Consider the following 24,769-nt stretch of genomic DNA (forward strand, 5'->3'; position numbering starts at 1 on the left):
TGTAACTGTACTGCACGTGTTGTGTAGAAAAGTAAATAGCTTTGTGGATATTCTATAATCAGTTACACATTTTTGTTCCCTCTTTTTCTCTCTGTAGAGATGTGAGGCTGCAGCTATCCCTTCAGAGGCCTGTTAATATTGCACTCCTGGAGTTCCTGTCCAGCTGACCCCCCTCCACACACACACACACACTTACCCACATACACACACCCCACAGCCAAAGGAAGAGCATGGGGGACACATCCAGAACGCTAGCTTTGCACCCCCCCACCACAAGAGGGAAAAAAAACATTCAAAATACAACAAAGAAACGATGCTTCAGGGAAATCTCAATTTTCCTTCAATGTGCTCGCTTTAAGGTCTCATCTTTACCCTCCCATACTTACCATTTCACTTGGTTCTTATTTTATTTTGTTTTGTTCACACTTGGATGTTTTGTAGGTGTTGGCGCAGGGGGTGTGACGTAATTTATACATTTTGGCTTCTTCGTAATATGTAATTACTGTTATCTCACGTCTATTTTTGGGGGGTTACTCTGGTTTGAGAATATTCCAGGATGCACGTGCACTCGGCTATATGATGGTTAAGACTTCACTACTTCTCATGTCAGGAAACTTGAGTCCCCCCCAGATGTGATCAAACACATTTTGATTGGTGGGGAGTGGGCTGGGTACTGTAGTCTGTCAGGGTCTGCCTAAAGGGGCGTCTCCAGTGAATAGACTGAGACTGAGGGAGCACTTACACAAACCGGTTATGACCTACTGTGTGCCCAAGTCGTGAGCAGCACTATGTAACTGTAATCCTATCCAAATTGTACTCTGACCTAGAATTCTGGATTTTGTCTGGCAGGCTGCTTTTCCCAGCATCCATAGACCCAGCCTTAAAACTCTAGACCCTATTCTATGGTTTACCCCTCTCCCTGTGCCCCGAAGGGCTGGTCAGAGCCCCTCCACCACCTCGCCTTCTCTCACCTCCCTCACTTCTACTCTTCTTAGGGCCACTAGGGGGCACTTATGTCTGCAAATCAAACTGATTGTTTTATGAAATGACTTGACTATTACTTTGTAAAGACAAACTGAAGGATATAGGAATTCCCAAAAAAGCTGGTGATTTTGTGAATATTTGTTCAGTGAAGTTTAACTGTTGCTGTTAATTTTCAGTTCCTGGTCTTTAGGTTTATCCTAATATTTTGACATGTCGTTACGGTTTAACATGTATGTATAGACTTAATTGTTAGCTAACTCGTATCAAATTCTAATTTAATTGCATCCTGAGCGCTGAGGTATAACTTGACCCCCAGCAATGACTGCATGAATCTATACTCTTACCATATGAATGACTATAGCCCATAACGGATTCACGTGTGTATGTTGGTTAATTGCAGTCAGACAAGGTCCATCAGCTTCATTTTAGAATTGCTTCAGAGATTTCTCTGAAGGGGTGTTTGTGTGTGTGTGTACAGTACTAGTCCAGAAACTGAACTTGAAAGGTTTTGAATTTCTCACTTACAACGCCCAAAGTATAGGGCTGAAACAACAGTTCTCAGGCATCTGAGCAGTTTTGACCCGGCAGTAGATGTACGCCGTCTGTGTAGCTCGTTCCATGCGAATTCCATTGCTTCTCTACTAAGGCCCTATGATCTCCAAAACACACTAGCTAATGCTTTTATACTTTCTCCCTCCCGGCAAAAAAACAACACATTTCAATTATTTTTATAATGTATAATTTGGCTGTCTGTTTATATGAAAATATATTTCTACATATTTAAGTGTTATTGTACCGTGTGTGTATAATCAGTGTTAGGCCGATATGGGTGGGAATGGATGTTAGTCTCGTTATCTGTTACTGTATTTTAGTTTGGGTTCTGTTTAACTCGTGCTGTTGCCCTACGCACTGTTCCAAGTCAAGCCCTAGTCCCTACCCTCTAGACACTAAATTGGATCGGTGTAAACAATCTGGCAACAATTCTACAAGGTGACGTTATTATATTGCTTATGCCTATCAAATACTTACAGATCACCTCAAGTGCAAAGGGATAGGGGCTAAGGGTTTGTGTGGGGGTGTTACCCTGGGCGCTAATAGGAAACCCTCTTCTCCAGTACTCTACAAGCCCTAGGGGACAACACATGGGATCCTCATACTGTTGAGAGAACGTGGGTGTGTATGTTGATTGAGGGCATTTTTGTGAGGCTCTGAAAGGTTCTGCTTTTCATCCCCCAACCACCTCAGACAATTGCCTTTGTTCCCAACTGAGGGGTGGACTGAGGAGTGGGAGAATGTTTCAGGGCTTTTTAACATGGTGTGAAAGGTTGCAATAGAAAAGTTAACATGAACACTGACCACTGCGCCACACACCTCTTTGTAACAGCAGTGTGACTGAGTCGACCACTGAAGGATGGAGACGGGAACAATGTGATTTGGTCAGTCTTGTGCTTGTCTCGTTTTTTTTTTTTTTTTTACAGCTGTATCGAAGCTTTAATTCCCTATGCTTGAATCGTCCAAACAGAGGTTTGGGGACCTTATTTTTTGCCTCATAAGCCTGTTGGCTGATTGTTGTGCTAATAAACCAGAAGGTTTCTCTGAAATGGCTTTATATTATACATTGTCTAGAGTTGGAGGGCCATGAGCTTAGCTTTGACTGATAGGCTTAAAGAATGTAACTTTGACTAAACAAACAAGCCCTTAATTGTTTAACATGCATCTCTCTGTCAGAGGAGAAACCGTTTTTAGTTTATGTGCAAACCTTTTTTATTATTCATCACAATATGATACGCTTTGCACTGCGGGAGGTTTTCCACTTTTTAAAAGGGTTGAAAAGCTTTCTGAAATGAATTACATTTGTAGATTGGGGTGACTTAACTTCACTGTATAGTCCTGAGGGGGGGTTGGTATTCTTGAAGGAAATACATTTTCTCTATCCTCTCCTGTCTCTTCCCATCCAGGCTTTTTATGAACTTCCCCCTTGACTTGACAAACCATCTATTCAAAGTGCAGGATATTGCTGTAGGCGTGTTCAATATGAAACCCATGGTGGTTCTGTGGTCAGCACTACATGTGCTTAGGCAGTGGCACATCAGTCAGACACCACCAATACATGGCAGTCCTGATCTATCACTAATAAACAGGATTTGGACACTTTTATTTCAATCCCTTTCTGCATCTGTGGGCTTGAATACGGAGCCAACTGTTCTTAACGATCTCATGAGTCAGTTGCGATGACGGTAGGATAGAATGGTGCCTTAGATTGCTATAATAACGAATAAAACGCGTTACATGTCCTTACCTTGGCCATGACAATCATTCTACCTGACCAGGGCTACAGTGAATATGAATTGGTTTCTGGAGGCTTTTCAGACCCTAACCCAAGTCCTGTCCACAAATTATATTTGTAAATATATCTAAAATGTACTGAGAGGATATGAACTGTTAAATAAAGTTTTGCAAAATAAAAAGGGGTTTCATTTCTGTTGAGCAGAGGGAAATAAACACAATTTTGGCACTTACCTTTATTGATCAATAATATGCATTCACATCCTGAACTTCACTTTAAAAAGCTGAGTACATGATTAGACTCTGAGCATAACACTTTGATACCTAGTTTGTCCATACTGATTATTGAAGCCCTATACGCAAAACCCTCAACAGCTCTTCAAACACATCACTTCAGAGACACCATGACTGATTACTTAGCAAGTATATGATTCAAGAAGCATGTAATTGCCATTATTACTGTTCCAGTAAGGAACGGAAAAGGGCATTCCCTATTGACTATGCAGAGTTCTGGATTTGACCCAAGCTTGTTAGTATTACATATTGTAGGCAAAAAAACAAAAAACACTTGGTGTGTTTAGTATTCAACAATGACAGAAAACAGTTGAACTAGATTCATATTCGACTGCTGTTAGATTTCATTCAGGTGAATAACCTAATACATGCTTTCTCTTTTTAAACCCTTGATTGGCCACTTCATTTGAGTTATTTGGCTTATCCCGTTTATGTTCTGCCCCTGTTGCTGGCCATGCTCACAGCTTCTTAGCACAGTCAGGGCAGTAGATGTCCTCTCCGTTGATGACAAAGCGCTTGTTGGCCAGGGAGAGGGAGCATTTCTTGCAGTTGAAGCAGTACTCGTGCCAGGAGTGACCCTCGTAGTTCACCACGTTGGTCCCATGGCCAAACCCTGTATTATGGGAGATAGCATAGTAATGGGCCAGATATTATAGCCAGTTTACAGCCATAACATCTTATTAATGCCACTGAATCTCACTAAAAACATTCCATCCTACACAATGAAATCCTTCATTTATTATAAAAGGTGTCTATACAATAAATATAAGGCATAAATGTTCATGTAAAGTGTGGGTGTCTGACCTGTGATGGGATTCTTGCAGCCATTGCACTGCTTGGCCACGGAGGTCTTGTAGCAGTCCACACAGTAGACCTGCTCCTCGTGGGAGGTGAAGCGGGTTCCGGCCAGGCCCTTACGGCATGTATGACACACAAAGCACTCGGAGTGCCAGGGCTGGTCCTGGTAGCTTATACCACCTGTGGTGATGGGCTGAGGGGAGAAACGCCATGTTAGTTGCATTGGAAGACCATGTACTTATTCTGTATGAATAACTGAAAGCGTTTCCTTTTAACTTGTACCTTCTGTTGGTATACTTGAGTATAGGAATGCTATAATTAGGCCTACTGTATTACACTATTTCCTGCCATGTTAAACAAAATTCACAACAGAATGACAACGATTTTGTTCTGTTTGTGGGTGTGTGAAGGGGCAGGTCTTATGCACCTGCTTGCAGTGGAAGCATTTCTTGGCAAATTTCTTCTCATGGCACGGGCCGCAGAATATGTCGTCGCCCTTGTTCAGGAAGCTCTGCGAGCGGATTGGTTGCTTGCACTCGAAGCAGGTGAAGCACTCCTCATGCCACACCTTGTTCTTATACTCCACGTTCTGGGTGCCTGGCAGTCAAAAATATAATAGATTAGAAAACAGACACTTGTTTCACGCAGTGGGTGAGTACATAAATTCACTGTCTATCTACTCCGATTTCAGAGTACTCTTGTCTGAGTGTCCCAGAGTGCAGAATAACGGATTCATTTACGAATGCGCAACACCTGTTGAACATGACCGGTATCAGTAAGCGTCGGGGAAAAAAACACGTAATTAATTTGTTGCCAGCAGCTCAGTTAGTCACCAACGCTCTAGATAACATAAACAGTCTAACCAGCTATGCTAGGGCGAGTAAAATGGTCAGTGAGATGTTCTCTCATTTGTGTCTGAAAGTAGCAAACAAGATAGCCAGTTAGCTCGGGTGCTTGACTGCCGTTGTGAGGTCAGAACACTCGGATCAACCCTACTCCTCAGTTAGAGGGTCCAATGTGCGTTCTGAACACGGACAATCTGACAACGGTCTGACTTTACAAACGCCCAGAGCCCACTCTAGCGCTTCAGAGTGAATTTACACACACACACACACACAGTCGGAATTTGCCCTGGGCTTCACATGAACAACATACATGTAAACAGCAGCCATGTGCACACTGCTAGGTCACTTAAGAAGTGTATTATGGGTATGGTTAAGCCCACCTGGCATGACCACCTTGTAGCAGGCCTGGCACCGGTTGCCATCCTCGCGGGAGCCACACGTGCCACACATGATCTTGCCGTCGTCCCTGGCACCGAAGGGCTCGTTAGCCAGGGGCTTGTAGCACTTGGCACAGCGGAAGCAGTCCTCGTGCCAGTGACGGTTCTTATGGTTCAGCTCCTGGACAGAGAGGAGGGAGGGAAAGGCGTGAGATGCATTCATTCACATGGGCTTCCTACACACCTCATCAAACTGAGACTCTTTCCCCAATCATTTGTTGGCGACGGTATTCAGAGGTGTTAGCCAGAAAAAAAGAGTATGTCCTTCTGGAAAGCATTAGTGTAGATTACGTGAATTTGAGTGCAGCATAGCATGAAGGGCCAGACAGCCAATACGGACACCCTGGGGTAGACACTAGTCACGGTGAAACAATGTGAATGGTATAATACTTCAGGGTTCGTTAGCAATGATAGTGTCTATAACACAAGTAAGTATCTGTGACTTATGTTGTGGAGGCGGCGGCTGCTGCCCCAGGCTCAGGTCGCCACCTGTCCATATAATCATATTCGTTATCTAAAAGGCTAAATTGATCTTATATCAGCACTCCTACTCTGAAAGGCTTAGTGGATACTGGTACAGATATGTAACACTGGCCTTAATCTGGACATATGAACTGAAGCCAATCAACTTTATGAACACACATTTAAGGGTACACACACACACACACACTCACAAGGACATATGCGATACCCACCTTGGCATCAGCCCCAATGGGGCGACGGCATTCGGCGCATGTGTTGGCACAGAGCTTGTCGAAGCACTTTGTACACACGTGCTTCTCATCCTTCATCACATACTTCTTCCCATGCAGGTTGTCACGGCAATAGTAACAGTCAAAGCGTTCCGTCATGGTGGAAGTAGAGTAGCTCCTCGGCCCTGTACAAACACACAACAACAATCACATTTACCTTGGGGAACAAGTCATATGTACAGTACCAGTCAAAAGTTTGGACACACCTACTCATTCCAGGGTTTTTCTTGATTTTTACTATTTTCTACATTGTAGAATAATAGTGAAGACATCAAAACTATGAAATAACACATATGGAATCATGTAGTAACCAAAAAAAAGTGTTACTTGTGCACATGACATTAAAACTTGGAACTTGTTCCTCAGCCATCTACAACGCATGCACCCAGACCTGAATAATGACTCGGGGCCCTCCAAACTTCCTCACACTGGCACTAACCAGTGGTGTAAAGTACTTAAGTATTTTTTTGTGGTATCTGTACTTTACTATTTATATTTTTGACTACTTTTTTTCACTACATTCCTAAAGAAAATAATGTACTTTTTACTCCATACATTTTCCCTGACATCCAAAAGTACTCGTTACATTTTGAATGCTAGCAAGGCAGGAAAATATTCAAATTCATGCACTTATCAAGAGAACATCCCTGGTCAGCTCTCCTGTCTCTGATCTGGCGGACTCGATAAACACAAATGCTTTGTTTGTAAATTATGCTTGAGTGTTGGAGTGTGCCCCTGGCTAGCCGTAAATAATAAAAACAAGAAAATGGTGCTGTCTGGTTTGCTTAATATAAGGAATTAAAAATGATTTATACTTTTAATGCATAAGTATATTTTAGCAATTACATTTACTTTTGATACTTAAATATACTTAAAACCAAATACTTTTAGACTTTTACTCAAGTAGTATTTTACTGGGTGACTTTTACTTGAGTCATTTTCTATTAAGGTATGACAATTGGGACTTTTTCCACCACTGCCATTAACACACACTGTCATGTTGACAAAACATGGCCCTGTCTAGCAGGCACCCAGACACACAAAACCTATCCATCATCCAAGCTAAGAAAAATACATGTTCAAGCTGGCATCCCAGTATGAGTTCTGTCCTCTAATCAGACCCAACCAGACAAGGGGCTTAGCACTGGCATGCCAAAAGGCTGAGGGAAGTGTGTGGAAAATGGCTGCCTCAAAATGACCCACAGATGTCTGGCTGTGAACTGAGCTTTAGCGTGTAGTCATCACTCTGTCTAACTCGGCCCTGCGGGGGTTGGCTGACTTTATCAGGCTTTGTTGGAAAGTTGAAGTCATATTTTTAGAGTGCCTGGCTCATTCAGTCCATCACATCCCACCCAACCTCTCTGCCGTTGTCTTCTTTTTGGCAGCGTCATTTCATTGGCTGTTAGAGTAAACAAAACCGTCCTCTGCCCCTCTCATTAACATTCCGATCACAATGGGCGGCACAGGCCAAGATACTCTGAAAATATAGTTTACCAAGCTACCAATTATTTCACACAGGAAGAAGGTTAAGCTACACTAAAGCTACCCTTAAGAAACATATAGTTTACTTAACTAAAGTTACCTTGAAAAAGTAGTTCACTACATCCAAACTACTTCGTGAAAGATTATCATATGTAGATCTGAAATGTCATAGAACACAAATTGCAAGACCGATCCCTTTGGGGTCATGTTTATAGAATGTAAATTATTGCCCACTTCACCCATATTTTCTCTGCTTTTTGCAAAAAAAAGTCGTGTGTAGTTCCAGTAGTAAGCAATTAACTAGTGAAAACACTATCTAGATTTTATTTAGTTCAACTACCACCAAGCTACTGCAGAAATGAGTTAAATTACTAGTTGAACTACATGTAGTTCACTACTCCCCAACACTGCCTTTAGGAATAATATAGCATTCAGAGTATAGTATAACTGCAGTACACTGCAATATAACTGTAATTATAAACTTGGTGTTTCAAGCCCTGAATACTGATTGGCTGACAGCCATGGTATATCAGACCGTATACAACGGGTATGACAAAACATGTCTTTTTTACTGCTCTAATTACATTGGTAGCCAGTTTATAAAAGCAATAAGGCACCTCGGGGGTTGCGTCGTGTCTAAGAACATCCGTGGTTTATTGGCCATATACCACACCCCCTCGTGCCTTATTACTTAATTAGAGTGCAGTACACTGCAGTTATTCTGCAATTACTGCGTCCAAAATAGCAGTTACTGTACTTTTACTGCAGTTTCAAAACTGCAATCTTTTTTTTGTAAGGGTGAAGACCCAGCTGTGTCCTGGAAGAGATTGGTTGTGTTCTATGGCCTCCCTGGAATGAACAATGCTCTTTCAGTCTTTCAGTGACCTACAGTATGTGTCATTGTGATCATCTTGATTGTCAATGTCATGCACTTGCAAGCCTCCTACATGTCTCGTAGATGGGTTAGCTGACAATGTCACGAAAACAAAGTGCGTGCTTCCATGGGGCAGAAGTCAGTGTGTTGTTGTGATTCTGGATGGCCAGATTACCTCCAAGAATGACAAGAAACTGCCATGTGGGTAATCGTAAGTGGTTCAAATATGCTAGCTACCTAACCAACAACTGTAACAATGTATTTCAAATCAAATTGTATATGTCACATGCAACAGGTGTAGACTTTACAGTGAAATGCATACTTACAAGCCCTTAACCAACAATGCAGTTAAGAAAAATACCCCCAAAATAAATAAAAGTAACAAATAATTTTAAAGAGCAGCAGTAAAATAACAATAGCGAGGCTATATACCGGGGGTACCGGTACAGAATCAATGTGCGGGGGCACCGGTTAGTTGAGGTAATATGTACATGTAGGTAGAGTTATTAAAGAAGCCTCTTGGGCCTAGACTTGGCGCTCCGGTACCGCTTGCCGTGCGGTAGCAGAGAGAACAGTCTATGACTAGGGTGGCTGGAGTCTTTGACAATTTTTAGGGCCTTCCTCTGACACCGCCTGGTATAGAGGTCCTGGATGGCAGGAAGCTTAGCCGTACCCACTACCCTCTGTAGTGCCTTGTGGTCGGAGGCCGAGCAGTTGCCATACCAGGCAGTGATGCAACCTGTCAGGATGCTCTCGATGATGCAGCTGTGGAACCTTTTGAGGATCTGGGGACCCATGCCAAATCTTTTCAGTCTCCTGAGGGGGAATAGGTTTTGTCGTGCCCTCTTCATGACTGTCTTGCTGTGCTTGGACCATGTTAGTTTGTTGGTGACGTGGACGCCAAAGAACTACAAGCTCTCAACCTGCTCCAATGCAGCCCCATTGATGAGAATGGGGGCGTGCTTGGTCCTCCTTTTCCTGTAGTCCACGATCATCTCCTTATTTGAGAAACAAGTGCTGATTGTGCAAATGTATTTATGTTTTCAATAAACATTGGAGACAAAATACAGTTTACATGTTGTCAACAATATAAGCCAACCATGTCTGTTTTGCCCCATAGTTGCGCACGCATTGGTTTTGTTGCTAAACAACCAACCCGTCTTCACAAAAATATCTCTGATTAATGAGACAACAGATGTGATATTATTGTGAGCGCTCAAGTATCTTAAACCTTTTTAATACAATGAGAGCAATGTGGGGGAAATACTAATGATGGAATGACAATATATCCTGGTAGCCGTGAGAACACTGCAAATATTCACGAGTGCCAATTGGTGCTCTTCGAGTGGCATGGGGATGTGGTGAACTGAACGGGATGAGTTAGAGCCGCTGCGGTATGTGTTCTCTCCCAGCTGTAGTGTCTAGTGAGGATGGAAGGATTCGTAGAAGAGGGGAAAGAGAGAGGCCCGTCTTCACTGTGCCAGAGGGATAAAGGAGGCAGCCTGGCTTAAGCCCCTATACAGAGCCACCGGTGAGTCATCCCCATTCTTATCTCAGTGGTACGAGCCAGTCGGGATCAGTTCAATAGAATCCAATTGGCAGGACAGGATCAATGGCTAGATTAGAGGCAGTAGGGTATCAAGGTATCACAGTCTCAGAAGCCCAAATCCATCTCAAACTGAGTTAACCATGCATTCCATTCTGTGTAAGCACTGTGCCCATATGTCAGGGACATCTAGGCCCACAAAGTCAGATGATTGACTATTGAGGACACTGTGGATGCCACCGTGACCATTGTGGGTCTAGATGTGCCTAATAAAAGAGCACTGTGATTAAGCGCTAAGCCTTTCAGCTACTGCCAATCACACAGCTGCTTCCACAGAAACAGCCATGGTATGCACCAGCACTCTTTGTAGGAGGGGTTGGAGTACACCACTTTGGTCCCTGGGGGTGGGAGAAACACTTTACAGAGGAAAGGTCAGAGTAAGAGCACGGTGAGTGGTGAACCAGGATGGTGCCAGGGATAGCCTCACAGAGCCTGGCTCTCATTAACATTGATCACGGATGGCTTACTGATGGCAGATCAAAGCCAAACGGACCCCAGAGAGAGGGTTCTGGAGGTCAGTAAGATCAACTGCTACAGTGCCTTCAGAAAGTATTCACACCCCTTGACTTTTTTCCACATTTTGTTGCGTGACAGCCTGGATATAAAATGTATTAAATTGATCTACACATAATACCCCATAATGTCAAAGTGGAATTTTGATTTTAGAAATTTGGACAAATGAAATAAACAAATGAAAAGCAGAAATGTCTTGAGTCAATAAGTGTTCAACCCCTTTGTTATGACAAGCCGATATAAGTTCAGGAGTAAACATTTGCTTAACAAATCACACAAGTTGCACGGACTCTGTGTGCAATAATAGTGGTTAACATGATTTTTGAATGACTACCCCATCTCTGTACCCCACACATACAATTATCTGTAAGGTCCTTCAGTTGAGTAGCAAATTTCAAGCACAGATTCAAATGGAGTCAATGCCTCAGAAAGAAGGGCAATAAATGATAGATTAGTAAAATAAAATAAAAAGCATGGACGGTGAAGTTATTAATTGGGCATTGGATGTTGTATCAATACACCCAGACAATACAAAGATATAGGCGTCCTTCCTAACGCAGTTGCCAGCGAGGAAGAAAAAATGCTCAGGGATTTCACCATGATGCCAAGGATGATTTTAAAACGGTTGCAGAGAATTATGGCCGTGATAGGAGAACACTGAGGACGGATCAACAACATTGTAGTTACTCCACAATACTAACCTGCATGACAGAGTGAAAATAAGGAAGCCTGTACAGAATACAAAATATTCCAAAACATGCATCCTGTTTGCAACATGGTACTAAAGTAATACTGCAAAAATGAGGCAAAGGAATTCACTTTTTGTTCTGAATACAAAGTGTTTGGGGCAAATGCAACACAACACATCATTGGCTGCCACTCTACAAATGATCAAGCATGGAGGTGGCTGCATTGTTCTTTAAGTAGGTTCTTATTTACAATGACGGCCAAACCCTAACGACGCTGAGCCAATTGTGCGCCGCCCTAAGGGACTCCCAATCACGCCTGGTTATTGTACAGCCTGGAATCGAACCAGGGTCTGTAGTGACACCTCTAGCACTGAGATGCAGTGCCTTATAACTCCCGAGTGGCGCATCAGTCTGAGTATGCTTGTCATCAGCAAGAAATGCAGAGTTTTGCAGGATAAAAAATAAACTGAATGTAGCTAAGAACAAGTTAAATCCTAGAGGAAAACCTGGTTCAGTCTGATTTCCAACAGACACTCTGAGATTAATTCACCTTTAAGCAGGACAATAACCCTAAAACACAAGGTCAAGGCTACACTACAGTTGCTTACCAAGACAACCTTGAATGTTCCTGAGTGGCCTAGTTTTGACTTAAATCTGCTTGAAAATCTCTGGCAAGACTTGAAAATGGCTGTCTAGCAATGATCAACGACCAACTTGACAGAGCTTAAAAATAATAAATTGGCAAAAATTGCACAATCCTAGGTGTGTAAAGCGCTTAGAGACGTACCCAAAAAGACTCACAGCTGTAATCGCTGCTAAAGGTGATTCTAACAGGTATTGACTAGGGGGGTGAATTCTTATCTAATCAAGATATATTAGTTACATTTTTTTCTTCCACTTTGACATTATAAATTATTTTGTAGATTGTTGCAAAAAAAAGGACAAATACATTTTAATACTACTTTGTAGCACAACAAAATGTGGAAAAAGTCAAGGGGTCTGAGTACTTTCTGAAGGCACTGTATGTATAGTATCTACCATGTGATATCTCTGTCTGACTTGAAATGTACCCAATAAAAACATATTGAATGAATCATCTTTGATCCACTACTTACAGCCTAAACGATGCTGTCCCAAGGACTTCATTTCCACGATACAGATGCATCAATCCAGCTGTAAATAGCATTGCCTTGAAAAAGGTCAAACCATCACTTTTCTCCAGAATTATTTTTCCAACTTGCTCTACGGACCTCTTTGCTCCCTCTGTGGTGTCATAAGACCTTAGCTTCCTTTCCACCAAAAATACAATAATTAGAAAATGACCTCCAGAGTAGTGGTTCCTCACAAAATGTCCATTGTGACGCACCAAACAAACCCATATTTCTAGCCAAGGCCCAAGAGGAACTTTCCACAACCTACCAGCCAGTGTCTTTAACCAAACTTGAGAAAATCTCCCCAAACCACCACCACTAGTCCAGCACCAGGTATCAGTAATGGATTGAACCCGTACGATCAAGACAAGCATCCATCACAATGCAACCCCACACTACATCAGCCTATTTCTTTAGCTACCTGAAAGTCTGTAAGCCATGTTTAGGTCCAGGTAAGAGAGGTAAGGAGAGGAGAAAGACAAATCCAAGGACCGGAGGAGAGAGTAGCATCCACACAGGGAGAAAGAAGACCACACACCCCACCAAGGTATGGGTTATATATACACCCCCTCTGACCCACAGCCTGACGCCCACAGCCGCCCCCTCACCCCCTAACCCCACACCCAAACCCGACCATGAACTGTCCATTCCATTTTAGGATATGTATCAGAAGAATAGAGTGTTGGGAGGGAGAGAGAAAGCCAATACCATGGCTGTGACATCAGAGGCAACAGATACCCCCATTGCCCCCTATGTTATTTTTATATATAATATACACATTATATTAACATTGAGACAGTGGCTGAGACGGTGCAACACTGCAACCGACCAGCAAGCTGATATCATTACTCAGTGAAAGTGCTGAAAAACATTGTGCAAACAATGTATTAATCAAGCCATAATTTATGGTTAGTTTGTTTAGTAACGCTGTTTATATTACCATCAACACTTAGAGAGTGTGTGTGTGTGTGTGAGTCTGTGCGTATGTGTGCATGTTGCGTCTGCGTGTGTGTCTCTGTGTGCGTTTGTGTGTGTCTGTCTGTATTTACATGACCAGATTATGTGTTCTAGAAACTATGCTCTGAAGTGCTCCCAGACAAGGTTCTTCAAGGCACAAACACAAGATGCATTTAAGATCCAAAGGAGAAAAAAAAGAGACACATTTTCAAACACTTTTTTTCCCCAATGTTGACCTTAGTGTCTCTCAGTGAAAATATTTCCTTGAAAGGAGCGAAGCTGTTCACAGTAAGAGGGATTTATTTTGTAACTCAAAAGGAACTATACACCCTAGACCCGGGATGGGCCACTTTGATGGGGGCGGGGGCCACAAAAAATATGAACTCATCATAAAGTGGCTCGCGGGTCTGCGTACCCACATCCATACCCACACATGCAGACAACGGATTTGTGCAATCAATATATTTGTGCAGTTAAACTACTTAACTCTCTTAACTAAATGCATTATATCAGTAGCCAGGGCTTGCCCTAGCCTTCTGGGGGCCTTAAGCAAGATTTGGTTGGGGCACCTGGCGGGCAAAACCTTTTCCTGACCCCTGTCTTGACGGTGGAGAGAAAAATCTAAGTTTAAAAATACATTTTATAACGAATTTCATGAAATTCTACTCATTTTGCCATGGGGAAGAGAGAAAAGAAAATCAGTTTTACAGCTAATTTCCTGAAATTATAACCACTTTGTCATGTGGTGGAGAGAGATTGTTGCAGCTTAAAAGCAAATTTCCTGCAATTCTACACATTTTGCCACGACTTATGCCATGATAATATTTGGGCTGGGAATTGCCAGGGACCTCATAATGCCTCACATAAGTATGGTTCCACACACACACACACACACACACACACACACACACACACACACACACACACACACACACACACACACACACACACACACACACACACACACACACACACACACACACACACACACACACACACACACACACACACACACACACACACACACACACACACACACACACACACACACACACAAAGATCAGGAAAGTATGGGAGGTAATGACAGAAACTGGATTAAATAATCAAGACATCATCAAGTCAATGACCCGAGTAAAGACCCATGATCCCCATTGTTTACTTGCCCTAATGAGTCTACCATGTCTCAGCACTTCTCCCTGTGTTTCTCCCTAATGGCATCCTATCTCCTACGCAGTGCACTACACTTGACTAGAGCCCCGTGGACAATGGTCAAAAGCAGTGCACTATATAGGGAATAGGGTGCCATTTGGGATGAAACCCATGTCGACCAGGAGAATAAGCCAGAGGACAACAGATCCTATGGGGAGAATACAAAGTAGTGGAGGCTTGTTTAAGACATTTGGTTGTAGTCACAGAATGTATTTTCTCCCATTACTGAGGTTTGAACTGATTGTTTGTTGTTTTGTTGCCTGTCTGTGTAAATCACCTGTCCCTCAGTTAAACTAAACCCACAGAGTAACATCTATGATCAGGTAGGTATCATGGGCACCACAACACACCACTTTAAAGGGGCAATCTGTAGATCAGTGACTCCCTGTTAATAAAAAGCTGAGGGATGGGTTTGGAAAAATCTAACCACTCAAATTCATATACAGAGCTATGGATGCAAGAATTGACCATCCACGAAATCAAAATATTTTGATTTCACTGAATAGCCATATTTGAAGGCTATTCGGTGTTTGTTTACATTTACATTGTTTACAAACATTAGAGAAAGCTTATATTTTGGGTTTTGGTGGGGTAGGACAGTTGAACTAAGCTCATGAGGCATGTATAAGGCATATCATACATTTAAAAATCCCCAAATTGATGTGGCAATTACAGATTGCCCTTTTAAGCCCCCTGAGTAAGAGCCCTGTCTTCTGTCCTCTGTTTAGTATACTCATCCCCCCATTATTGTCATCCCTGTCCCTTTCTCCCTTGTACGGCCTCCCTCAGTTGTTCTTTATCCTTTCTCAATATCTCTCTCCATCTCCCCCTCCCTCTTTAACAGGCAGTTGTTGTGTTGACAATATAAATCAGTGTGTGTGTGTTCTTGTGTGTTTGTGTCTGTGTGTGTGTGTCCGTGCATGTCCCTGTACGCATGCGTGTTTGGAATGCTGGCAGAGGTGTGACAGGCTCATTTGCGGGTACTGCTATTGAGACTGTGTCTATTCTCCTAGTAGACAATGGCAGAGGAATGCACGCCCCGCCTGCCAGACTCTTAGGTACTGCCTTTAAACAGGACAGAAATGGCACCACACACTCACCCTGGCTCCATCAGCGACAACAAACCACACAAGAACCACAAATACCTTTTCCAATCTGAAGATGGAAACTGATAGGAGTTCGTTAGCCAATAGCCATACAAACCGAAGTGTTAAAATGTTGACGATACATGTGACACACTAGGAGAAGATGTTGACTACATTGAGTTTTCTATCTTTCTAATCTACTGTGTCCATGTCACAGTGTGTCTACCTATCCAACCAGGACACAGATATCGGGACTCTCTGCACCGCAGATTTGCTGTCCCTCAATGCGTCCTAGCACTCCACTGCATGAAACGCTATTGGTCTCAGTCTTTATGCTCCCTGGGAGAGATTAAAAGAACTGTTCAGAGGATAACCTGGCAGCCGTTCGGTAGTAGTGGTGGTGGTGGTAGATAATGACGTCATTTGAAAACCTCGGTGCATAAACATCATATATCTAACCAGACAGAGTCATATTGCACATGTTACCAGTGGGATTAGAGAGGTAGGAAAAAATAGGAAGTCTGGAGTGGACTTCCTGACCAGATGCAGGAGTAGGTCCTGATTGGGTCATTAGAACATGCCGACACCCCTTCTACTGTACAGCCTAAGATCACCATAGCCCTGTGAGACGGCTATGTCACTGGTACATTGTCCGCGGTTTAATCACAGTTCATAGATCTGTCGATAACCCACCGTACAGCACAAATGATCCCTTACCATGTGTTGCTGTAACACTGACGTCCACTGGCAACATGCGTTATTCATCTTGTGTGGCTGTGTTTAAGTTGTCATTATAAACTGGGTGGTTCAAGCCCTGAATGCTGATTGGCTGACAGCCGTGGTATATCAGACCGTATACCACGGGTATGACAAAACATGTATTTTTACTGCTCTAATTATGTTGGTAACCAGTTTATAATAGCAATAAGGCACCTCTGTTTGTGGTATATGGCCAATATACCACAGCTAAGGGCTGTATCCAGGCACTCCGTGTTGTGTGGTGCCTAAGAACAGCCATGGGCCGTGGTATGTTGGCCATATAACACACCCCATCGGGCCTTATTGCTTAAATAACACATTCTCAATGACCAGCTCTCTGGCCAAAAATGTCAGCCTCTTAATCGTGATAAATGAGTTAATGGATGGTTGAAATAGCCCAGACAGAAACAAAAGGACAGCCTATCCAAAGGCTAATTTCTCAGAATGTTCCCTCTGTCTGTCTGTCTGAGTTCTGTTGTGACTCTGTCAACATCCGTTCCTGGTCCTGGTCAGTGGGAAGGGCAGTGATAAGGCCGTCTAATCTCAGGGGAGTACTATTGTATTACTGACTCACCACCACAGACACAGTGACATAGACACAGAACTATATCAACACATGTTCCCTAGCAACAACAGAGGTGAAGGTGGAGACAGACCTGGGTCAAATATGTGTGATTTCTGAGTGGACACAAGGAGCCATTTTGTCAACAAGTCTGAACGTGATCACATGCCCACATCCTCATCTCGTAACTAGACATGACACTGACATGATATCCACGTCCCACTTGCACACAAAGGTCACTACCCCTTAGACAACCACTCATTTATTCTCGGTCCTATGTGTCAATCGATGGCAACAGTGTTTCCAAACAAGAGGGGGTGTGGGGGGGGATATGTGTTTTTCCATTCACCACCCCCCCAAACCCTCCCTTCCATGACATTGAGCTCCACACACAAACACAAGTGCACACACACTGATAAGGATTTCACAGTGGGCCAGCCAACACTTGGAGCTCCCATTTCTTCTGCATGACTCACAGCTCTCTGAATCTCTCCAGAAGTAAACTGCTCCAATAGCTCAGTCTGTTCTGTTCATAAAGATAGATTGAGGAGTCTGTCCCCAGTATACGTCAAGTAGGACGATGGAAAGAGCTCTTAAAGAAAGACAGACTCACTTCATCCCTCCCTATAAGCCCGCAGACCGCCCTTAAAAAGTAGTGAGCCCCAAGTTGCAAAATATGGTTACATTCATAGTCATTTGGAGAGTCACACAGTACTTCTGCCAATTGGAAAGAGGGTCTGGGAAAGGGTTATGAGCTCTCTCTCTCTCTCTCTCTCTCTCTCTCGCTCTCTCGCTCTCTCGCTCTCTTTCTCTGTAACAACAACACAATGAGGTGTGGAGATGGGTGATAGGTACCCTAGCAGTTAAGAGCGTTGGGCCAGTAACTGAAAGGTCGCTGGCTTGAATCCCCAAAATCTGGTTTGAAATATGTTGATGTGCCCTCGAGCAAGGCACTTACCCCTAACTGCTCTTGTAAAGTCGCTCTGGATAAATGACCAAAATGTAAAATGTGTAAGGCAGGGAGGTACAGTTTTGCCTCCACTGGAGACAATGTTGCTTCCCTCACAGCCAGCCGGTCAGTCAGACACACTACATTGCCTAATTAGGATCTACTCCGCAGTCAGCTGGAAGGCTAGTGAGCGTGCTGTATCATTATTTCATAAGCTCCACTCATCTACACATACTTCAAATCACATTTGAATTGTCACATGCGCCGAATACAACAGGTGTAGACCTTACAGTGAAATGCTTACTTACAAGCCCCTTAACCAACAAGTACACATAGGCGCAAGCCTACACACACACACACACACACACACAGTGAGAGCAAACAGAGGACACTAATGCTCCAGAGGCTGTCTTCTTGGGCAGAAGGCCAGGTGTCCCTGGGACTGATGTGGACCATACAGGAAACACAAGGCCCTCCAGTAGCTGAGCCCTCTGATCTAACATAATCAATGTCACAATGTGTTCCAATGGGCATTATGTCTGCAAACATTGGGTCCTGCTGCTATTGCTGGTGTGCCACGCTGGTATTTCATTATATGACTGGTTGATCAGATTAAACTTTGCATGAACACATTCTTCACGAAGGCACAAATGCTCACATGGACTGAAACAGGACTGAATCAATTAGTCTGGTTAGAGACAATGAGTGTACTGTAAAGTACCATATAATGAATGTACCATATTATGAAAAGTTATGGGCACTGAACCCAATCCAAACAAAAAATAGTTTGGGCTTTTATTGCCTAAAATGGTGATGTCATTGGCACAATGAGAGCCAGTCACACTAGAGGAGGAGGGGCCTTCCCAGGTGTTCTGAAGCTGCTGCTGGGAGAAAATGACATCATACATTTGGCTTGGCAGCTGGCTTAACCAGTAAAGTGTAGCAGGGCTGAGGGCAACCTATTGTACAGTGTGTTTTGTAAAGCGTTTTTGGGCTGACCTTGAATAACCCGCTGGTGGGAGGTAGGCTTCTGTTGTTATGGTATTCTTGAGCACTGTTGATGTAGACATGGGGTCAGGGCCCTATTCAATTAATACTGGATACCACATTTTGACTATTGGATATGTCCAAAACAACATTATATACAATACAGTTTTTTGTGAGTCCCATTGTACACAATATTTTGCTTGAGGAAGACAAATGCTGCTTTTGACTTATGCCAGAAAGCTGGTTTCAGGGTTTGATTGAATAGATTACATCATCAGTGTACAGAACACAATAAAATGTAAATAAAATGGTTTTCAGTTAGTTATTTTTCCATATGTCAGTAAACTTTAAAACTTGAAATTAAAAGCACTAGTAAATGTACCAAACGGCTCATTTTAAACCATTAAAACTGACCACATAGGCTTCAGTATTTTACCAAGCCACACAATAACCATATGCATATAGACACTCACACATCTTTAGTTTTATCTGAAAATCTATACATTTTCAGTCTACAAAATGTACTGCAACAGCTTCTTAAAAAAATATACTTGAGATGAATAATTGCCAATAGGCTAAAATGCACTAAGAATAAAAACATCACATGCCTTCAGGGATGGGACTTTAGTTCATATCACTGACTATTCAAATTCCAGCCTTCCTTATCAGACCTCTTTAAAGCAACTGGTGCCAACTACGTGGAATTTAATTATGTACACCAGCATTCAATGTGCCCAAATGCACCTTGTGTCCGTTTTTTGTTGTTGCTTGGACCCAAAGTCAGAATTGAATAAAAACACAACAAATGTGATTTAAACATTTACTCATGTCATAGACATAAAGGGGAGTAAAGAAATATATAACAAAAAAAGTCAAACTTTTTCGCATAAACAGTCTGGTCCGCTGGAATTTTCCCAGTCAAAGATAAACTTTATCCCAACACTAAAAACGAATATTACTAGGTTTGAAGTTGTTTTTTAATTCTCAAAATGTAATTTGACTCACCTATCTCCAAGCGTAAAATATGCAACCTCCTCTCTCCACAGTGATGCGTCCAACAGTAAGTTTTTAGCCGAGGTACCAGACGCGCCGTTGACGCTCCTTAAAAAGCAAGTGGAGCTCAGAAGAAAAAAAACACAGCAGGATATGATCCAAACCTCTATGTTAATATCAACAATGACCTCATCCAGGAATTTATAAGATGTAGCTGTTAGGATCTCAACTTCTCACTCGTTAACACTGGAGGTCATGGAAGCAATACTGTAGAATTCAAAAGCATCAAGAAAGGGCTTCTGCTTATCAACATGCTGCTCTTTGAGATCAGGTATATGAATCAAGCAATCGCAATATAAGTTTGTAATGTTTTAGTATGGTGTGCAACTCTTAGCGTAGCCTAAGCTATTTTCATTACATATATCGATTTAATTGCATTCAGAGGAGGATGTCTTGTGCTGTCCAGAAAATGTATTTAGGATGGAGATGTTTGACGTGACATTTATATGTCATCTATGTTATCCATATGTATGCTAAGTATTCCCCAGTGCATGCTCACCTCCTTCTTTGGTAATGAATATCGTTTGCTGAGAGAGATTGCAACAAGATGAGTCACACTAAACCAAAAGTAAATACAGTACTTGTATCCATACTCACCCTCCTTAAGCCTGCAACTGTTACTACTAAGGAATAACACAGGTAAATAATATTGATGATACATTAAAACCACAGACGTTGTATCTTATCAAACTGTAAGGTGTCAATGACATAAGAATAACCATATTTTCTATTATTTTATATCAAAAGCACAATTCTAGCAACAAAGATCGAAATGGCTTGGCTATACCATTGGCATAACTAACAGTACATGGATGGGAAATCCCTGTTGAGCAGACACCCCTCTCCCAGTGGGGAAATGTTGGGTGACCACATGTCCCGGATTTTGCGGACAGTCCCGCATTTTGTCCCTTTGTCCCAAAAACAAACAAACATGTCCCGCATTATATCAACAAATTCAAACACCACTCATTTAGAAAAAAGGTCGATTTGTTCCGTATTTCAGACAACCAACCTGTCTCTTGCGGTCAAGTTTCGCGAATGAAAACATATATCATAAGGATGTGGTAGTTTCTCATTCAACATCTTTGCTGCTACTTCACTCAAACTCAATCTTGTTTGAAAAGTCTCCCTTTCCAACTATTTGACATTCCCTGAGACCAAACAGAAATGTTTCCTTGGCCAAATATTCCCCGATTTTCATAAAACGTCCACACCTTGGAAGATCACATAATGATTCATTAGTATTCCACAAAACATAACCAAATATTAGCATAATATAACGTTGCTGTAACATCAAAAACACCACCTAATTTCCTCTGAGATTTTAGGATGTTTAGATGAATAGTTCCAAAAAAATCTCGCGCGGCCAAAAATCAAAACAGAGTGCAGCTAAGCAGAATGTGCTTTGATTGAAACAAAACACAGGAAGGCTCAACCATTTTTTAATACCATCTGCTCTAATTTGCTCACGAAACAGTAATTCAAGAAGATGTAAATGCATATTCCCATGAAAGTGATGGAGATCAAATGTTCACCAATCACTGGGGGATTTTAAGAATGTGAAATGTCAGAATAATAGTAGAGAGAATAATTTATTTCAGCTTCTATTTCTTTCATCACATTCCACTGGAAGTCTACAAACACTCAATTAGTATTTGGTAGCATAGCTTTTAAATTGTTTAACTTGGGTCAAACGTTTCGGGTAGCCTTCCACAAGCTTCCCACAATAAATTGGGTGAATTTTGTCCCATTCCTCCTGACAGAGTTGGTGTAACTGAGTCAGGTTTGTAGGCCTCCTTGCTCGCACACGCTTTTTCAGTTCTGCCCACAAATTTTCTATGGGATTGAGGTCAGGGCTTTGTGATGGCCACTCCAAAACCTTGACTTTGTTGTCCTTAAGCCATTTTGCAACAACTTTGGAAGTATGCTTGGGGTCATTGTCCATTTGGAAGACCCATTTGTGACCAAGCTTTAACTTCCTGACTGATGTCTTGAGATGTTGCTTCAATACATCCACATCATTTTCCGTCCTCATGATGCCATCTATTTTGTGAAGTGCACCAGTCCCTCCTGCAGCAAAGCACCCCTACAACATGATGCTGCCAACCCCCGTGCTTCACGGTTGGGATGGTGTTCTTCGTCTTGCAAACATCCCCCTTTTTCCTCCAAACATAACGATGGTCATCATGGCCAAACAGTTCTATTTTTGTTTCATCATACCAGAGGACATTTCGCAAAAAAGTATGATCTTTGTACCCATGTGGAGTTGCAAACCGTAGTCTGGATCTTTTTATGGCGGTTTTGGACCAGTGGCTTCTTCCTTGCTGAGCAGCCTTTCAGGTTATGTCGATATAGGACTCGTTTCACTGTGGATATATGTATACTTTTGTACCTGTTTCCTCCAGCATCTTCACAGAGTCCTTTGCTGTTGTTCTGGGATTGATTTGCACTTTTCACACCAAAGTACGTTCATCTCTAGGAGACAAAACGCATCTCCTTCCTGAGCGGTATGACGGCTGCGTGGTCTCATATACTTGCGTACTATTGTTTGTACAGATGAACGTGGTACTTTCAGGCATTTGGAAATTGCTCCCAAGGATGAACCAGAATTGTGGAGGTCTACAATGTTTTTTCTGAGGTCTTGGCTGATTTCTTTTGATTTTCCCATGATGTCAAGCAAAGAGGCACTGAGTTTGAAGGTAGGCCTTGAAATACATCCATAGGTATACCTCCAATTGACTCAAATGATGTCAATTAGCCTATCAGAAGCTTCTAAAGCCATGACATCATTTTCTGGAATTTTCCAAGCTGTTTAAAGGCACAGTCAACATAGTGCATGTTAACTTCTGACCCAATGGAATTGTGATACAGGGAATTATCAGTAAAATAATCTGTCTATAAACAATTGTTGGCAAAATTACTTGTGTCATGCACAAAGTAGATGTCCTAACCGACTTGCCAAAACTATAGTTTGTTAACAAGAAATGTGTGGAGTGGTTGAAAAACAAGTTTTAATGACTCCAACCTAAGTGTATGTAAACTTCCGACTTCAACTGTATAGTAACAGACATGACCTACAGCATGGTCAAGCAAGTTATTAATGTTTCCAACATTTTCAGACCACTAAACAGCTATTGATTTAGAACCACAGTAGATATGGGAGTTTATCAAAATTGGGTTTGTGGATCTATGTAATCTGAGGGAAATATGTGTCTCTAATAGTCATACATTTGGAAGCTCAGTTTCCACCTCCTTTTATGGGCAGTGTGCACATAACCTGTAAGCTGAGCTTCTCATTCATTTTTTGTTCGCCTCACAAAAGTCAACTAATTCTGTTTTTTGAATATCCATTGCGAATGATAGTTCCTCAGTATTTAAAAAAAAAACATTCCAACACTCCTGGCCTCGATAATCACCAAGCCTCGGTGTGAAAGAGCAAAATATCATGATCTGATGATCCTATATATCCAGTGGAAACGTCATAAAACATTTGTCTGTCCTGAGCTCACTGGCACAGGAAACTCTGAGGGTCCGAAATAGGCTCGTTGATACAATGATGCAAGTTCGCTAGCTACAGCTTCAGGCCGGACCCAGTTGATGATTTAATACAATGTTGCACTTCACTCGCAATAGCTCAAGTCAAAACAGATAGAAAGAGAGGCGTAGAGAGATTAATGTGGAACCAGAATTTTCATCAGGATATTTTGTACTGTTTTTATGTGTCAGCTTTAGGCCTATGTATTTTACTTAGTTGATGATGGAAGTTATAGGCCTACTGCTGCATTGGCCAATTGGCAATCTCTGAGTTCTATGCTCTCATTTCTTTAGCCTCTAATGGGTCACAGAATATTAATGTGTCCATATGACAGAGGGTAGTGCTCTTGCCATAGTTTATTTTTAACTTTTAGACTTGTATCATTTTACTTCCGACTTGTATGATTAACCACATGACAATGATTTTGAGAAACTAAAATGTAATTATTGAAATGAAACTGTTCCACGAAAATGCGTATATCAAAATAATCATAACTGGCACACAGATGGGTAGAAATGGTAAATTGCAAGCTTCCCCAAACTTGAAACTCACGAGCAGCCTATGGTCTTTGCTATTACACCCATAAAAACAAATCTAAATGCAAGCAAGTGCACACATAGGAGGGCCCGTGCAAAAACATGCCCCGCCTATGGAAATCAAAGGCCCGTCCAACTGATTCATTCTGTCGCCGGCCCTGGAACCTCGTAGTCCCAAGCACTCGTTTTGTCAGGCTTTACTAATACTAAACCCCCTTCTCTCTGGAATAACTAAAGTATCCAGAGAGACAATCATTGGCAAATAGGATAAGAATGAAATGTTCTGTCAAACAATTGTTTCATAACTTGGTTTGTTTTTGTTTATATCTCTACTCTTAAATCACTCATCTAACCATCTTTACTTTTTAGAGATTTGAGAGTCACAGATGGTGGTTGACCCTTCTGAAATGTTTACTTTTCGCTGAG

General features: G+C 42.1%; 2 protein-coding genes across 17 annotated transcripts in view; one reads left to right on the plus strand and one right to left on the minus strand.

Moving 5' to 3' along the window:
• The window catches only part of LOC106604750 (ensconsin), a 35,791-nt gene extending 32,339 nt beyond the window's left edge, over positions 1–3,452 (plus strand). For all 14 annotated transcript variants that reach the window (XM_014199731.2, XM_014199732.2, XM_014199736.2 and 11 more), the window contains one exon: positions 98–3,452. In XM_014199731.2, coding sequence (XP_014055206.2) covers positions 98–105 — 8 coding nt within the window. In that variant the 3' untranslated portion in view covers positions 106–3,452. The remainder of the gene's footprint in view (positions 1–97) is intronic.
• A 39-nt stretch (positions 3,453–3,491) lies between these two features.
• fhl1 (Four and a half LIM domains protein 1) lies at positions 3,492–20,518 on the minus strand. 3 transcript variants are annotated; one of them, NM_001141895.1, is given in 7 exon segments: positions 3,496–4,177; positions 4,369–4,555; positions 4,790–4,959; positions 5,588–5,765; positions 6,340–6,521; positions 19,232–19,286; positions 20,225–20,267. In NM_001141895.1, coding segments are annotated over 5 exon segments (846 nt in total). In that variant the 5' UTR covers positions 6,496–6,521; positions 19,232–19,286; positions 20,225–20,267; the 3' UTR covers positions 3,496–4,022.
• Between the last annotated feature and the right edge of the window lie 4,251 nt (positions 20,519–24,769).

Source organism: Salmo salar, chromosome ssa05 (assembly GCF_905237065.1).
Source record: "Salmo salar chromosome ssa05, Ssal_v3.1, whole genome shotgun sequence".
NCBI lineage: Eukaryota > Metazoa > Chordata > Actinopteri > Salmoniformes > Salmonidae > Salmo > Salmo salar.

Excerpts from the sequence above, each read along its gene's own strand:
- fhl1 (XM_014199413.2), bottom strand. Across the intron at positions 4,960-5,587 it reads CTACAAGGTGGTCATGCCAG|GCACCCAGAACGTGGAGTAT; the intron begins GTGGGCTTAACC and ends TTTGACTGCCAG. Across the intron at positions 4,178-4,368 it reads CTGCAAGAATCCCATCACAG|GGTTTGGCCATGGGACCAAC; the intron begins GTCAGACACCCA and ends CCCATAATACAG.